The sequence below is a fragment of the Sinocyclocheilus anshuiensis genome, unplaced genomic scaffold (assembly GCF_001515605.1).
Source record: "Sinocyclocheilus anshuiensis isolate Anshui unplaced genomic scaffold, SAMN03320099.WGS_v1.1 scaffold782, whole genome shotgun sequence".
In the NCBI taxonomy this organism is placed as follows: Eukaryota; Metazoa; Chordata; class Actinopteri; order Cypriniformes; family Cyprinidae; genus Sinocyclocheilus; species Sinocyclocheilus anshuiensis.
Window position 1 is genome coordinate 2,641,415 of NW_015546111.1, and position 18,579 is coordinate 2,659,993.

General features: G+C 37.0%; 3 protein-coding genes across 4 annotated transcripts in view; 1 reads left to right on the plus strand and 2 right to left on the minus strand.

Moving 5' to 3' along the window:
* Positions 1 to 1,590, plus strand: part of LOC107700762 (importin subunit alpha-6-like) — an 11,571-nt gene extending 9,981 nt beyond the window's left edge. For both annotated transcript variants that reach the window (XM_016502562.1, XM_016502561.1), the window contains exon 14: positions 959 to 1,590. In XM_016502562.1, the coding sequence (XP_016358048.1) occupies positions 959 to 1,146 (188 nt within the window). In that variant the 3' untranslated portion in view covers positions 1,147 to 1,590. The remainder of the gene's footprint in view (positions 1 to 958) is intronic.
* A 7,744-nt stretch (positions 1,591 to 9,334) lies between these two features.
* Positions 9,335 to 14,612, minus strand: LOC107700677 (G-protein coupled receptor family C group 6 member A-like). Its single transcript, XM_016502412.1, has 6 exons — positions 14,407 to 14,612; positions 13,695 to 13,992; positions 11,844 to 12,605; positions 11,537 to 11,734; positions 10,457 to 10,580; positions 9,335 to 10,350 (listed from the first exon to the last, which is right to left on the minus strand). The coding sequence occupies exons 1-6, from the start codon at positions 14,610 to 14,612 to the stop codon at positions 9,335 to 9,337; spliced, it is 2,604 nt and encodes an 867-aa protein (XP_016357898.1).
* A 2,333-nt stretch (positions 14,613 to 16,945) lies between these two features.
* LOC107700765 (sphingosine kinase 2-like) overlaps positions 16,946 to 18,579 on the minus strand; it is a 13,962-nt gene continuing 12,328 nt past the window's right edge. The window contains exon 9 of the mRNA XM_016502565.1: positions 16,946 to 18,561. The gene's annotated coding sequence lies outside the window, so the exon portion shown is untranslated. The remainder of the gene's footprint in view (positions 18,562 to 18,579) is intronic.

The window sequence follows — 18,579 nt, forward strand, 5'->3', positions numbered from 1 at the left end:
GCCTCTCAAGATGGGCTTGTCCAATGAGAAAGGCCGGTATCCCAAGTGGGAGTTTTGAGATACTGGGGAGTTTTATGACTCTTTGTGTGGAAGTGTGGTAATTTGCATATGGAACTTGAATCGAAATTACTAAAGATTCTCAGGACACTAATATATTGCCTATGTACCAACATATAATATACACTCTCGTTTAGATCATCAGAAAACTAATTCATAGATACTAAACATGGTAGGGTTACATATATGTAGGATGACAGGAATGAGTGTTTCCATCACAAGCCTGCATAAAACAGTATAAAATCTCAAAGACAACATACACGATGACCTGAAGGATATGTGTGTTCATTCAAAGAAAGGTTTTCCTATGGATTAATTAGTAGAAAAGTCAATTTCTACTGTGCATTGTGCCTCTTGCTATGGAACATGCAGTGATTTTCCCTACTCACATTCCATCAGGTCGTAAATGGCTCTGGTCTTAGCAAAGGTGTCGGGGTTGCCATGGTAACCAGTGGCCTGTGGTCATTCGCAGACATCCTGGCGCCCAGTCTATTGGGTGAGGGGTCTGTGACGACTCGTTAATCTAATGAATAACTGATTTGTTAAATCAAATGAAAAATTGTGTTTTTGATTGGTCCAGACGCTACACTATCTTTAGAAATTTATTTAAAAATCCTTATCCAGTAGTCTCAAACAATTGTACATTATATAATTTTTCATTTGGTTTTCACAATTTCTGATTAGTCTTATACTAATCTTCTGATTAGTATATTATTATTATTATTAAAAATACATTATTATTATATTACAAAAAACATTATTATTATTATAAAATGTGTTGATTTTGCCAATGGTGTTTTCAATTATCTAAATTGTCATGTGCTTTCCTTTCATGCAGACTGTGTTTTCATGCTGTTGGTTCATATGTTTATATAATTGTTTTACTGATGTTCCCACACAGGCTTGGACAAGATTGAGTTCCTGCAGAGCCATGAGAACCAGGAGATATACCAGAAGGCCTTTGACCTGATCGAGCACTACTTTGGGGTCGAGGAGGAGGATGCAAGCATCGTTCCACAGGTGGATCAGAATCAGGGCCAGTACATTTTCCAGCAGTCTGAGGGACCGATGGAAGGCTTCCAGCTCTAACCCGTATGGCCAAGCTTCAGGCCTTGCTTCCTCCATCCTGCCTGGAGTCTCCTCTCCCTCCTTCTCTGCAGCGCAGGACCTCAGCTCAAGCCTCGCTCCAAGACACAGAGGCCCGTACCCGCTACTCACAACAGAGATGACGCCTGCGCCCCCTGCCCCAAACCCTATCCACTAAATCTTCCATTTCCATCTTGCCCATATTCCAAGCTCCATTATCAAGAGAGAAATCTGTGAGATGGACCGAGGAGAGCAAAGCTCAGAGTCTGTAGTTTAAGTCCTGTTGAGACTTAGAAAAAGCATCTTTCTTTTATTATTATTGTTGTTGATGTTATTATTATGATTATTAGACATTGGCACTGGTCTCCTGTAAAGTAAACTTTACTCCATATCCCTTGAGAAATGTGAAACTACCTCTTCAATCAGAAAAAAAAAAAATTTGTGAGACAAACACCCAGCCTTTAGCTCTGACAGTTCTCTTCTCTTGTGAAGTAAATGCTTCTATGCAAACAAACATGTGTTTTCGGCGTGACAGAAATAACACGGCCAGACAAAGTAACCAATGTATTTGCATTGATACATTTGCATTGGATGAATTCCCAGACTTTGTGTGCCAGCACACCCATAGTTCATGTCATGCCATGTTTGTCCACAATGCATCCTGAGGGCATGTCAAGCCTAGTTACACTATTTATTCTGACATTTTGTTAACTAGCAGCAAACTGCTGACCTGGGAGATGTAAAGCCGTATTTATTGTGCTTTTTAGAAGGAACCGGTCTGTGGGGTCCGGCAGCGCATGGCCCGCTTCCTCTGAGCACCCGCTTTGCAAATGCTGTCAAAGCGTTAAAAGCATTGCATGCAATTATTTAAGTGTGGTCATGTGATCACCAAGATAGAGTTGTTTGTTTGTATGCATATCATTGGGTTGTTTCTCATCTCACCTGGAAGGTGTTTCTTTTTGCTTTTCTTTGTGTGGCTTTAATTTGATTTATGAAATGTTCACGTTAGAAAGTGTTGATTTAGTAAAATGTGTATATTATATATACAATTGAGGGAAGAAGGAGGATGTTTTTCTGTGAAATGGTCTTGGTGTGCAGTGAAATACTAATGTAAGGAAAGCGTCTTTCATAACTTTCTTCACTCAAAGAGCTTTTCCTCATAATGTCCCCACATGCGCTCAGATTTCCTCGACTAAGGAACTTGCGTTCTAATTCTTGTAATGATATATCCTTTTTTTTACATGCTTAAAATGAATTTACTTGCAGAAGTTTGCCTTAGTAATGAAACTTCCTCAGTTTTCTGTTTTTGGTGTAATTATTTAATTCCTCATTATGTTCTGCCTGTAAATGACTTGCAACCATTTTCCTTTGAAACAAGCTTGATTGATCCAAATAAGAGTTATAATAATGGAAAGTAAGTATATTCACAAAGGAAAAAAAAATCATTAAGAGTGTAAAATGAAATTTTATCGAGCACATTTGATTGTGTATAGTTTTGTAAAATTTCTCATGTTTGTACAATGTTTTCTACATTTTTTTTTTTTCCCGCATCAGAAAAAAAAGCATCTGTGTTTTAAGTTATCATTGGTACAAACCTGCAGTATAGAGGAGATCATTGCTTTCCTCGAGGACAAATGTTGATATTGTGTGAAATGTAGACAAATAAACAGACAAATAAAATGTTCTGTTACACATTTAAATAAGCTTACAGTGATTTCATTAAGGTTCGTCTGCAACAGCGGTTTAACAATACTTATCAATGTCAAAATTATTGAGTCAACACAAAGAAAATGTCTCGGGTTACTGTCGCAACCTCGGTTCCCTGAGAGTTCGTCCGAAATTGCGTACTGTCTGAGTAGGGACTACAGTCATGGCCAAAAGCTTTGGCAGTGACAAATTTTGTGTTTTGCAAAATTTGCTGCTTCAGTATTTGTATATTATTTTTCCACGTTTCTATGGTATACTGAAAAACAATGATAAGCATACAAGTTTTAAAGGCTTTTATTGGCAAAAAAATATAATGAGTCAATATTTACAGTGTTGACCCTTGTTCTTCATAACCTCTGCAATTCTCTCTGGCATGCTGGATATTAGCTTCTGGGACAAATCCTGACTGATGGCGATCCATTCTTGCCTTATTAGTTCTCGGAGTTGATCACAATTTGTGGGCTTCTGCTTGTCCACTCACCATTTGAGGACTGATCACAGGTTCTTTATGGGAGTTGCCTGGCCACGGATCCAAAATTTCAATGTAATGAGCCACTTCTTTAGCACTCTTATTTTGTGACATTGGTGCTCCATCATGCTGGAAAATGCATGGATCATCACCAAATTGCTCATGGCTCGTTGAAAGAAGTAGCTCTTGCAGGACGTTTTGATACCATTCTTTATTCCTGGCAGTGTTTTTGGGCAGAATTATGAGAGAGCCCACTCCCTTGGTTGAAAAGCAACGCCACACATGGATGGTCTCAGGATTCTTCACTGTTGACACAACACAGGACTCATGGTAGCATTCACCTTTTTATTCTCCGAACAATTGATTTTCCAGATGTCCCAAACAGTCAGAAGGTAGCTTCATCAGAGAAAATAAGCAAAGCGATGATGGCTGCACGTGTTTCTTTGGAAGAAACCATTGCTAACAAGAACACGATTGGAAGCGCTTCTTCCCTCCTTTTATAGCAATCAGTCTGCTCTACAATCTATTTGGTATGATAGTGATTAACCTGACTAGTACTCATTCACCCTTTCACATGTGCTGCTGATATTAGTCAATTCATGTTAGCTGGTCATTTTGTGTCAGGATCAAAAAACAGTGAAATTAGTTTTTTGTGAAAAGTAGATTTCTTTGGCCAATTAAGCTTTTAGCAATTATTTAAAATGCATCTGATCACTCTACACGATAATCTAGAAACAATGTGAATGAACACCACAACAGCTTAAGCAGCAAACTTTGCAAAACACAAAATGTGTCACTGCCAAAACTTTTGGCCATGACTGTAGAGTTAAAAAATAATATAGGCTTTAAAATATTTTGTGTTTAAAAAAAATTTACACTATAGACGAACAGTGGGTAAAGGGCAGTGTGTATTTTTATTTATTTATTTTTTATATATATATTCATGCATCTCACTCCAGCCAGGCAACCAATGTTGGCAACCCTGATATAATATAACATTTTACTTACCTAGTTTTAGATGAAAGTTTTTGTCTTCTGTGTAAAAAAAAAAACTTTCCTGGGTATATATTTTTGTAATAAAACAATTCTGTTTCATAAAATTAAGTATGCCACTTAGTCCTGTAAGACTTTGAATGTTAAAGTGCAAATTAACACCTGACCACTCTTGTGGGTTTGCTACTGTCACAATTAAAAATCATAGAAGGGTAAAAACATTGGTATGATGTAAGCAAAACAGCTACAACAAATAAAACTGATAATGGGTGTGTTAGATTTATAGTGTGTGAATAATCAAGCATTGACAATAATCAGTCGTATTGGCAGCACCGAGGGGACCCCAAATAAAATTCTGCTTAGGGCCCCATAAAGGCTTGGGCCGGCCCTGGGTCAAGTTGCATACTTATGTACTATGAGGTTTTGTAGTATAAATTTAGAAAATTGAAAATTTCTTGAAAAACTGAAAATTCCAAAAAGAAAAAGTGCACTTAACTGAAAAAAAATTAAGTGTGGAATGTTGGACAGTACACTCAACCAGGGGCACCGCTAAGGGGGGTAAAGTTAGGACGATTCTAAGGGCCCACGCACTTTTGGGGCCCCCAGAGATCTGTTTTATTAGTAGTAAGAGTAGTAGTAGTAATGTAAGAAATTATAAATGTATCTACCAAAGAATTACAAATAAAACAAAATTACGGCTTATTTCTGCATTTCCGGCAAAATAATCTTCCCCCATTCACTGCATGGTTTCGTCCCGTCCTACATAGCCTAGAGTCACGAGTGAGATCAGATGGTAAACTGTCAAATTAGAAGGGTGCCCAAACTCGGTCCTGGAGGGCCGGTGTCCTGCAGAGTTTAGCTCCAACTTGCCTCAACACACCTGCTGGGATGTTTCTAGTATGCCTATAAGAGCTTGATTAGCTGGTTCAGGTGTGTTTAATTGGGGTTGGAGCTAAACTCTTCAGGACACCAGCCCTCCAGGACCGAGTTTGGACACCCCTGGCCCAGAGAGTGAGATCAGATGGTAAACTGTCAAATTAGAGATGTCTTCGAGTTCGAGGGGGGGCAAACCGAGCCGGACGATTTGGTCAGTCGCACTTTTAAACACATTTTAGTTGTGCTATAGAAAATCTACAAATTCACACTCTGATTGCATAGAGCAGCAGCAGGAAGCGCTGGGGTTGTCATGGCAACCAGATACACTGCACATGAATTACGGCTGCGCTTCTATTTTGACACACTAAATTTAGCAATAAACACATTGAAAAGAATATACAATAAACATGTCTGTCAAAATGATCTCAAAGGGGGCTTTTATTTAGCAAATCAAGGAGTGATTTGAGTCAAACTCATTCCATATCAGCAGAATAGTGTGGTACAGAAAGTCTATGTCCATAAAAAAGGTTCTGAATGAATTATTTTACTGATACCTAATGGTCAAAAGCAATAGCAAAAGTAATAGGTCAATATTGTTAAATTGCAGACAAAGATTTTGAATAGCTAGGCTGGCTTGTACACTATATTGCCAAAAGTATTGGCAACATACTTCTATATATTGGCAATATACTTTATACTTCTAATGAACAGGTTTGACTACTTTAGTAATTTCTCATTTTTAGTAAAAAAAAAAAAACATATAATGCTATTCTAGGGAATTGTGTGCTTCTAATTTTATACCAATAGTTTGAACAGGATCCTTTTCTATGCTAACACAACAATGCCTCTGTGTAAGGCAAGGTTAAAAAAAAAAAAAAGATTGATTCAGTCAGTGTGGAAGAACTTGACTAGTCTGCATACATGACTTGTACATACATATGGATAAAAGTATTGGGACACCCCCTTCTTTAGAACATCAATATTGTTAAATTGCAGACAAAGATTTTGAATAGCTAGGTTGGCTTGTATGCATGTTTGGTGCGGTGGGGGCGCCCAACCTCATATTCTTTCATAGGGCCCAAAATTGCTAGCGGCGCCCCTGCACTCAACTGTCACAGCTTTAATTATGTTGCGAAGTAGGAAGGGGCTATCAGACTCCGATTATGAATTATAAAATAACCTTATATAATTCATACACTACATGGTTGAGTGTGTAGTGCATAGTGTATGGGCTAGTGCATCATTTTGGGACGCAGCTCTATACAACTGGAACACCAAATTTGTTTTATAGAGTTCATAATATTTCCGTGTGACGTAAAGTCCCAAAATAATATTTACAAATATTTCGCCTACCGGTAAAAAGACAAACGTCAGACCAGGACTGTTTGATTCATGACATTTTAATCACTTTCTGTCATGGTTTACCAAGTGAGGGAATTGCACGCAAGTGTGACTTGCAAGACATCAAGACTAAACATGAGTCATTACGTTTTGCTTCAAGTTCAACGGAACGGACAGATCTTCATCACTATTGTTGTGCACTAATAAAGGCATACCCAGGAAGTTTTCATATGTGGGCTTGTAACACTACAGCAAAAGGTATGTGGACACCTAATTTACAGGTTGTGCTATTTGAATGTGAAGATGAATCTCAATGCTACGCCATTACATGACGTTTATGAAATAATGACACTGTTGAAACAGATTGAGGAGGGATGTTTTCCTGAACCCCACTTGGTGATGAATTGAAATGCCAGCTGCCCACCAGACCCAGAATCAGTGTATGAATGGAAACAACATATAACTACATATATGCCTGGGGACCAATTCACATTATTGGATCTTGTACATTTAGATCATCTCAATCATCTCAACAAATATTTGACAAGATTATACGCAGCATTATCTTCAAACAACATTAGCATCCTGAGCATGAATTTCAGTGTAACTTTATCTAAACATCTGAGTAAATATTATTTTTGTGTTGAACTGTGTTGAGAAATATTTCTGTTCAAGTGACAAAACTGGACATGCTAGTTCAGAGAGGAGAATACCACAAAACAACAACTGAAGACTGCATGCCACAGGCAATAATGACTCCACTGTCTGCTTTTGTGGTTGTGAGAATGACATTTCTTACAGGTAACAATCTCAAAAGTTCCATTTTTTCGCCATTGCATATTTGCGCCCATCTCTCAAATTTCAAGTAAGACCTTTCTCACACTGGGTGACATTTGATATTGAAGCCTGTAATATTATGCTCAGGGTGAGAGATAATAGGTCAACCTAAACATTTAGCATTTACACAAACCTTCACAGAGAAGGACATGCAAATACTCCCCAAATTGTAAACATTCAAAGTGAGCTACCACTGAGTTTAACACTTCAACTTAACTCTGCAAAACAACAACACTTTGTTTTATGTAACTGAAATCCTTAACAGGATGTAGTGCCAAGTAATTAGCAAAATAGCCAATTACTAAGCGTGATTGAGGAAACAAAGATTTCAGCATGACATATAAGCAACATGACCTGCTTCCCTGTCTGAGACGAGAGTTTGCGGCTTTTCTCGATCCACAAGCCTCTGGCACTCTCACTATGTTTCTCTCATAGTATCAGTGATGTGTCAGGCCTCTAGCCAAGAGTGACACTGTCACATGAAAGAGAGAAAAGAAGAGCAAACAGAAAAGACATAGTTCCATTCTCGACAGGATATGGAAGATGTTGTCTGTAAATTTACAGGAAAAGTCCCAACTTCTTGACAATTCATTTTAATGAATTAAACCATTTTCAAGGATTTTTTTCCCCCCAGATTGTAGATATGCAAAATGAAATGGGTAAATGTTGCATTAGTTAATGCATTGAGCTGCGCAATCAATAATAGCTTTACAGCATTTATTAATCTATAACACAAATTTTTACATACAAATCAATTTTAATATTAATTTAATATTCATAATATTTAACAGTAAATATTTATTATAATAAATAAACTAACATTATTTAATGTAATGAAAATCAATAAACTTCATTAATAAATGTATAAACTTAATAGTTAATTTTAAATAATCAAGTTAAAGTTAATGTTGAAAACATGTTCAGTTATTTTCTAACATTAGGGAATGCATTAGTCTAGTTTCTACTAATGCCTTTTAATATTAATAATATTTAAGAGTAAATCTGTTGTTATTATAATACAATTTTGTTATACAGTATAATATTATATTATTAACATTTTAAAATAATAAAAAACGTCATAAAGTTAATGTCAAAAGAATTACTGTTTATTGTTTGTGATAATGTAATAGTTCGTGTTAACAAACTAAACATTATTGTAAAATTGCTACAGTTAAACAATTTATACACAGTACACAAAAATATATAATTTCACAAATACTTACATACATATACATGCATACATACATATGTATATATTTGTTTTCCACAATTAAATGAAAGTATTACTCGTTCAGATTAAGCATCATAAAAGTTGGCCTTTCTTACAGATCTTAAAGGGGACACTGAATGAAATTTGACCTTTTGTGACTTTCCCCCCCCCCATGTAGTTACGTTTCTGGCATGTCTGCCAGCTCAGAAACACTCAAAAGAAAGCACACAGCCAATTTGTTATACACTCTCTGAGTCTGAAACTTTGTCATCCAGCAGGCTGTTTCAATTTACAGCCAGTTTCTAGTAGATAGCTAGCTATTTGAATAAGACCACCTCCAAGCCATATACAGAGTGAAAGGCAGCAATTCATGCATCTTGTGTCGACATGCCCCACGGAAGAGAGGGGTGGGGTAAGCAGTAGCTCATTATCATTTAAAGAAACATGCACCGAAATGGGTTGCTGTGAACAGAGCTATTTTTGACGAGGTAAAAAGAGTGTTGTTTTACATGACCATTGAGGAATTTGAACCAAAGTATGTTACATACATTTCATGAAGACCCTAAAGAATCATACCAACTTGTGGAAAATGAGCATCCGATGTCCCCTTTAAAAGATCATTGTATGTGAAAAACAAAACTGAGTTTATTCAAGTTTCATGTCAAATGAAGACCAAATGTCATCAGAATGGTTGCTTTGACTCAGGATGTCAAATTCTTGCATCAAATTATTATTAGTACTATTTTAAGCCACGTTATCTATTTTTGTTTCTCCTCAGTCACAAGTGACGGATTAGATATGACATAGACTGAATTCTCTGTTTTACTTTCTGGATCAGTTCCAGTCAAGTCCCTGATGTTCTCAGCACTCTTTCTGGCATATTCATAAACACTCTTCAGGAATGCATCTTTGGTATTATGCTCCTTTTTGAAAAGAATTATGTAACACTTTGGCAAAAAGTGGCAGCTCAGGATCCCGTAGTTTGAAATGAGAATGACAACCACCTCCACAGCCGGTACATATTTGCCACTGGTGGTGATGTGCACTGGGATGAAGATGACCCAGGCCATGAGGTAGATGAGCATACCGAATGTGATGAACTTGGCCTCGTTATACTTCTGCGGAAGTTTTCTGCCTTTATATGCAAATGTGAAACATATCAGCGCCAACAAATCTATGTATCCCAGCATTAACGCAAACATCACATTTGAGCCCTCTTTGCATTCCAGGAGAATGGATTTGGGTTGCACCACTTTGTCTTTAAAAGGCATGTGCAAGGTCAGCCAAATAGCGCAAATGGTGCCCTGAAGCCCCATGCAGATGCAGACGATCACGTACGGCTTGTAGAGTTTGCGCAGAAGCTCCGTCAGCTCTAGGTTCATCTGAAACGCCAGAAGGATCTTCAAGGACTTCACCAAGATGCATGAGACACACAGCGTGAAGTTCAGGCCAAAGATGACCTGCCTCACCCTACATGTCTCATTGCTCGGTTCACCCACAAAGAAAATGACACTGACAAAACTGCCCAGCAAGGAGAAAAGAATCAGATGACAAAGCGGCCCGCCTGCAGCCTTTACCACCAGAGAGCCCCTTTGCCAGAAGAACAGTGCAGACATCGAGAAGAGGAGGAGGATGCCAAAGGCAGCCAGAGTCAACAGAATGATAGCGAGCCCACAATCCCACTCAAAGTACTCATAAAGCTTGGGATGACATTCTGAGCTATTAGTGCTTGACCACATATTCTCAGTGTCGCACTTGGAACATGCAGCTGCATCTGAAAGACAGTTTAAAAACATTGTATTTATTGACTGCTGGGATAAAATTGGAAATGAAGATCAGAGATTTTCATCTTTAGTGTAAAGTGGCACCAAGGAACTTACCTGTGTGGTTGGAGTATTGGTTTTCCACGCAGACGAGACACTCATAACAACAAGTGTGCTGACCCTCTGCTGTTTTTTTATACTCCCCTGGCTGACAGCTCTCTGAACACTTAGATACCACGTTCTGAGAAGAAAGGAGGGAAAAAATATTTTAGGGAGGGCTTTATAGAACCTGCAATACACAGCACTGAGGAAATGAAGAGTCTCAAGGCTTTCCATCTTAAAAATGCGGGGTTTGTGCGTGAAATGTTTTAAAAGAACCGATGTGGAATGCTACAACGCATTCTACAAGGTATACCGGTCCTAATTAAGCTATTGTGGAACTACAGACTCCTTAAAGGTACATGGTGATGGTGGACAAAAGTATCAGATGGGAGGAAAATATATAAATTCAATGTTTTGCTTTTTTGCAAAAGCACTGAAATACATTTTTTCCTCCCATTCCATATTTTTCTTTTATCATCATGTCCCTTTGGTCTCTCTGATATGGCGTGACATTGCTGCAAGTGAGAGCCACTGGAAAATAGACATCTGTCGAAAATAATACAAACAATAATAATAATAATAATAAAGGATGCACCGATACCACTTTTTCCAGAATGATTCGGATACAGATACTTTAATTTTTTTGTACTTGCCGATACCAATACCTGTATTTTCATTGCATTTGTAAATTTTTAAAATATTGGGTCCAGAAACCAAAAGAATATGAATCATGTTATTTGGATTCATTTAGCAAAGAGATTTTTTTTTTCACACTTAATCATGCCTGTTAAAATGTACAAGCTTTTGTTATACTTTACTGTTCATTTTATTGTTCTATCGTATGTCATCTTTAATATAATAGTGCATTAGAGCTGCTACACTGCAGCAGCACAGTAATCACAAGATATATTCCAGTAATAATGTAGGGAACCAATCATTATATATATCTTTTAACAGCGATGAGCATATTTTCTGAAATATAAGTTGCATTTTTTATCATTATTGTACCAACTCAGTTAGAAAACTGGATAGCTGACTTTTTTATTAGTAGAAAATCTGTCTTGATAAAAATGACTATTAAAGAGTATACATTACCTCAATATCACTTAGATTCTTCCTAGTGAAAGTAAAACTGCTGTTAGATGGATAGTATTCTGCGATTATGTCATGTTCCTCAGATTCATGTTCATCCCATAGGCAGACGTCATAGCCCAAATTAACGTCGCCATTTGCATCAAAATTGTACATTACTCCTCCTTTCTCAAAATTGACGTTCCTCAACTGTTTAAAGAGCTGAAACACAAACATGCAATGACTTTTAGGATTTTGATTGTGACAAGGCAAAAAGAAAAAAAGGGGATTGAATTTGACAGCAAGTGTCTCATATAGTGTGGTAAAATACCTCCCAGGGCTGGATAGTTGTAGGGGTCTTGCATTGTCTTTTTACACATAGTTCAGCCACAGCATTAGCAATAGCACTGACTGCCATCTGAACACTGAAGACCATGTCCGAATATGTGTTTTTGATCAGGTTCTGTGCTGCTTTTGCAGCATTTCCTATATCAGGCTGTTTTAAAAATTCCTCCAGGAATGAATTTTTCAGCTCAGCTTCACTTTCAAACTGTAGATCTGTTAGGTATTGATGAAAAGTTGTAACATTTCCACTCTTGAAGGTGAAGCCCAATACATTTCCAATATCTGAGAAGTTTACGTCTTTCAGAATATGTTTAGCTGTTGACCAGTTATCGCTGGCCACCCATACTTTATTACTTGAAACATTCCTACTACGCAGGCCCTGAAATAGCAACTTCATTTGAGATGATTTAGCAAATGAGACCACCACATTAACCTTGGTATTTTTTTCAATGATGTCCACAGTCTTGTTGATATGGATGTTTAATTTTTGTTGATGTGCTAGTGAGTCTGGTAGGATCGCCTTAAAGGCCACACAAATTCCCTCGGTTTCAGTGTGCTTAACAAAACTTTCCATGGCAGAACGCCCATAGTCTCCATCTGTAATGATAATGCCAATCCAGGTCCATTTATTGTCCTTCAGAAGTTGTACCATGGCATGGGTTTGGTACTCATCATTGGGGACAGTCCTCATGAAAGCAGGGAAACGACTTTTGTCACTCAGAATCATAGCAGTAGATGAATAACTTATCTGCACAACAGATAAACAGACAGCAATTAAAGGTGAAATTTATTACACTCTTAAAAATTAAGTTTTTTTTATTGCCATCTATAGCTCCATGAAAAATCTTTAACATTCATGAAACATTTCCATTGGACAAAACATTCTTTATAGTGGAACAAAGGTTTTTTTAGATTATTAAAATGTTCTTCACACAAAGGAAAAGAAATGGTTCTTTTAAGAACTGTTTACTGAAAGGTTCTTTGAGGAACCAAAAATGATTCTTCTATGGCATTGCTGCAAAACCACCCTTTTGGAATCTTTATTTTAAAGGAGACATATTATGCCCCTTTTTACAATATGTAATATAAGTCTCTGGTGTCCCCAGAATGTGTCTATAAAGTTTCAGCTCAAAATACTCCACAGATCATTTATTATATCATTTTGAAAATGCCTATTTTGAGTGGAAGCAGAAACACGCTGTTTTTCGGGCCTGTCTCTTTAAATGCAAATGAGCTGCTGCTCCCCGCCACCTTTTTCAGAATAGAGCTGCGCCATTACAGCTTGGACCTGCTAAAAAACATCTGTTTTGGTTCTGATTATCATGTTTATCGCGCTGAAATCATGTGTTTTTTATTAGTTTAAACTTCTGATATACAGTTTTCTGAGTGCACACATCCGAAGCACACGGACAGAAAGCGGCTGTCACAGCATGTGAGTACTAAACTAAGTTCTCATTCACACACAAGTTTACGTTAAAAACACACGAGTTACAAAAACAGTCGGTTATGTCTGTGAAGATAAACAGCTGGGAAATAAATTGCATGTTTATTTTAGATCTGCATCTTTAGAACTTTAGCAGCAATATACATTAAATAAATCAATAAATCCACTGCTCTCTTGTCTCCTCTGAGGCTGGGACTCTAAACAGTGTTCTGTGCTCGTCTGTGCAGCCAAAGGCAGAACAGTTAGCATGTTTTGCTCAAACTTTCGCCATGGCATTACACCGTTGTCGCTTGCGAAATCAAAATGACGGCGCTATGGGTGGAACCTTACAGATTAAGGGGCGGTGATATTATAATGAGATCCCTTTGCCAAATTACTTCATGGAGAACTTACCTGTGGAATCAACAGAAGGTTGAGTTCCCTGGCAACTGCGATGGAGATCTCAGAAGAAGAGGGCCCAATTACCGCCATTAACGGCTGGACAGGTTGAGAAGAGTTTGTTGGTGAGTCACAGTCTGAGAACGGCTGTGTGAGATCTTGGACAGCCCAAAGTGCAGTCGTGACATCAGAACATGTGTCATAGATGCGATATCCAAGAGTAATGTTCAAACTGCTCAGCATGGGAGATCTGTTTGCCATTTCCACAGCATGAATCATAGCTAGAGCCTGATTTAGACCTTTTGTGTAGAATCTGGAGACACAGTAAGACTTATGGACAATACTGAATAATTACCTAAAGGTTATGATAAATAATTTAGCATTTAATTCAGTAACTATAACTATAAATAACTATTAATATATATATAATAACTGTAATAACTATTAAGTAATAAATTATAATTATTAAATTAAATAATAAAAACACCAGCAACATCATGTCACTGTAAGCCTTCTGCCCCAATTTTGAGTCTAACTGTAAAAATATTTTTTTACCCTGTAAATCTAAATGTTACTGTAGTGCCCATAAATTACCAATTAACAAATATTTAATATCCAACATAAATAAATTCACTATATTATCCAATGACAAAAAAAAAAAAAAAGATAAGTTCAGTCATTTTTTTGTATGACCTTCATGACTGGATTCTCCACAATGAACGCTCACCTGCTGCAGTTTGGACGCTGAGGAGAAGAGAAGCTGTTTAAGCCAGTGTAGTTCACTGCCTCTACTGCCTCGTGGACGGAGAAAAGACCTCCAATGATGATGTCTCCATGGGCCATGGCTCCTTGGTGGCGGAATTGTGCCAGAGAAGCTTCTGTGACCCCTACCAGCACAGACATGAGTAAGAAGTTCAAATCCAAACGAGCCATCACTGCTTTAGGCTGTTTCCCTGAGTTCACCTGGGCGACTGACAGGTGTGCTTTCACACATCTTGGTTTATAATACACATACGGCTCCTTTCATGCATAGCTACAGGAAAGTAAAACACACACCTCCCCCCCACCAACTTGTAAAAGGTAAAAAGGAGGAATCTTCCTGTAAAACAGGTGAAACATAACCGATGACAACAATTGTCCTAACACTCAAGGCCACCAGTTGTTTCTTAATATACATTTGGTGATGTGTATACAGGAACGAAAAATAATCTGTACCAGGGTTATTATAATTAACTAAAACTGAAATCATAAAAAGGTTTTTCCATACTTGACATAAGCATTAACTCAAGCACAGTAAAAAAAGAAACTTAACCTTATTTTATTTCAGCTAGTTTCAAAGGAAACATTTAGCATTTTCTTTAATTCTGATTTGATGTACTAAAATAAACTAAGACGTAAACAAAAATTAATAAAAAAAAAACTATATAGAGATTGGTTTATAGATGTGTATAGACATATTTGGTTTTTAAAAAAAAAAAAAAAAAAAAAAAACAATTACTAAGACGCCAGGTAAACTTAAAATGGAAAATGAAAAAAAATATATAAATTCAAAATATGAATAAAAACTTTTAGTATCTCTTTTAAATGCTCTTTGGTATCTATTTTAGTATGATACTAAAATAACACTGATCTAATTTATGCTGATCAATGACACAAAGTGAAATGTTAAGAAATGCATCAATATTAACCATTCATCTGTGTATTATTCTATTTAAGAAATCACCATGAAGTGCTGTGCAAATGCCTTGTTTACGCCACCTTGTGGTGAGAGAGCACATGTTAGACTCTGTTTTCGTCAATACGAGGCGCTGATAATTCCCATAGCATGATTTCATTTTTTAAAATAAATGGGAAATTATGTCTCTCTATGACTTACTGGTCAACTGCAGATTTTCAGAATCACCATTCGTCTAGGAACCGGTGTTACTTTCAAGTCTCTCTATCACTCCGCAGTAATTAATGAGAAGTCTCAAGATTGTTACCCAAAATAGAAAGTTTCACTCTTGAGCTCCTATACATTTGTTAAAGAAAACGAAAAGATGGTTCGGAAGAACAAGAAACTCGTGAGAGACAGAGAGGAAGAAAAAAAGCTGGAATAGAGACAACTCAAACGAAGTCATGTCACACTCAGACGAAATAAGTTGTATGCCTATAGATCAAGCAAATTGGTTTGCATATTAATAATAATAATATATTATAGTGTTTATCTTGTGACTAGGCTAATTGTTTTCAACAATGTAATGGACTATTTTTCTAGGCGAAAGCAGATTATATAGTGTAATCTACAGGAAAGATCAAATAATTACATTTCAATGGGGAGGGGTAACAAGATAGAAAGTCACAATGCGAGATACTATATGAAGTCACAATTTGAAGATATTCAGTCATAATATTATAAAAAAGCTAAAGTAAAAAAAAAAAAAAGCAGCAACTCGGATGCTGAAATTATGTTGGAAATAAGTCACAATGTAGAGTGAAGTGGTTAAATTAACCAGTAGGTGGCCACCAACTGCACAAGGACCAACTCCGGAGGACAAAAGAGCACCAAAACAATATATTGCTTCTAGGGGAAAAGGAGGGGAGGCAAGTGGAGGGAGGGAGAGAGGGCAACGCAGACTAGCTGTAATCTAAAGGAGCAAAAGGGCAACGTAGTACACAGTAGGTCTATAATCAAGTGGATGCTGAGATACAAGTGGGAAAACAATGAGAAAATAAACTGCTCATGGAGCTGATAGGAAGGTGGAGACACTACAACAAAGCAAGATAATTGCTGAACCTTGTAGTGGTATGTGGAGATCAGTAGACTGTGAAGAGAAGGATGAAGAGCTGAAAGAAAGAGAGGAAGAGAGTGAGACGACGGCTTCCTTGTTTACCAATTTGTGCAAACCTGATAACAAAAAGGAGACAGAGAGAAGTGAAACACTAGGCTATCAGACCACTGGTGCCTTACTCATCCTGTCTAAGAGAAACTTGCATTGTTTTCCACCTCTGAAATAGCTTTGTATTTATTAAGGTAGAGATTGTGTGAAATTATGTCACGTTTTTCATAGTTCCAGCTGCTTTTTGTTCTTGCCTCCCCTTGAGAATGTGCTAATCAAAGAGGAAAAACATTCCTGAACTGACATTTGTTGAATCAGACCAGAGGAAAACATTTATCCTCAGTGTTCATAGTGATACCTCTGTCATACAATTGTTTTCCTACCTTGGAAAGCCTAAAGAATGCAAAATGTTTCATACTTAAACTTTATCTGAAACAAACATTTTAAACCACACAGAACTAGAAACTGTAAATAATGTATATACATTTAATATAATATTCTTTTAATAGTAATTACAATCTTAATACAAGCATCGTAGAATGAAGAGACATCTTAAACTGGCATTTTCAAGGTGGACAGCAGCTTGATACCAAATTTATTAGATCACGCTAAAGCATGGTACAAGAAAAGAAGGAAGGAAGTATAGGAAATGAAAAACAAAACCAAATAACTGGCCATCTGATTGCAGCTGAAAATAATTTTGAGTTCCCAGACTTGCAAATAAAACAACTAGACTTACATACCAGCCGACACTTAAGATGTGAGGACCGCAGTGATCAACAGAAGCTGAAATGATTGCACTAGACAGAACTAAACAGCTGTTCGGAAATACCAGTCGAGTTATTGGAATTAAATATTATTTGCTAATCATTGTAAATTCACATAAGAGAGCTGCATTTGTCAAATTGTGGTCCTCTGGAAAATGAAAAGGACAGAAGAAATGTAAATACGGCATTTTTCTAATAAATATTTAGGTAAAATTAAAAGCACTGGAAAGGCTCCATTACAATCGTAATCAGCTTCACAGCTGGACTTTCCAAAGGCCTGTTCTCTTAAAGAGCTGACAAATACATTTTACTCTAGGGAATCAGTCTTACAAATGGTTTGTGAGAGAAATAGACTAAAATGTAATCAAGTTACTGATCACTATGAAATAGTCCTTGACTAATATTTAACAGATTAATCTTTCAGGAAAGGGAGTTGAAGGTACATTACCAGTTGATCCATAACTTCCAGTTCTTTCTTGATTCATTAGGAATAAAAATGAGCAAACGTTATGCAAGTTTGCATTATGTCATAGAAGACAGTGATACAATAATTATTGGGGGGGAGAGAAAAATGCTGAACTGGAAGTTTTCCTAGCATTCTTTCTTTGTTCACTGCAATGCATATAACTAGTTACTGAATATCATCATCATCATCACCGCATGCATTTCTTACACAAACTAGCAATGCAATATACAACACAACATCCCTCATTTAACTCAATCTACACAATGATTGTGTCCTAAAAATACCTGCAAAAAATGGACGAAAGATGGAACTGATTGCATTTCTTTTCAGTCCCATAAAACAAGTTTTCAAAAGCTGGACGGAGATCTAGTTCATTGCCGATAAATCTTTGCTAAATTAGGTTTCAGAGCAAGTGATACTAAGCCAGTATGTAAATTACTAAGCCTGTTATGCAAAACGGGTGGAGCCATATTTGGATGTGGGCGTGACAACCTAAAAGCTAGTTATTGTTGTTAGTGTTTGACTGTCATTTTTTCCACTCTGAAATAAGGCAGGAGCACTGTTGTGAATCAAATGCATACTAAAATGTATACACCAGTTGGACACATTCAGTTTCGCCGTTTCCACTTTTGTGTAGACATTTTAGCGTTCTCTCTCCAACTACAGTGTGGGTAATCCAAGTGTAATCCTACAGTCGTGCAATAAGGCTGCAAGTTTTCATCCCTTCGTTAAATTCCAAAATACTTCTTGCATATGCAGCTTGACTAAGCAATCCCTTAGTTAATCCCATTAAAAGCAGTGATTGCAACTGCTGGCTTTCTGTTTCTCCCCCCCCCCCCACAATTATA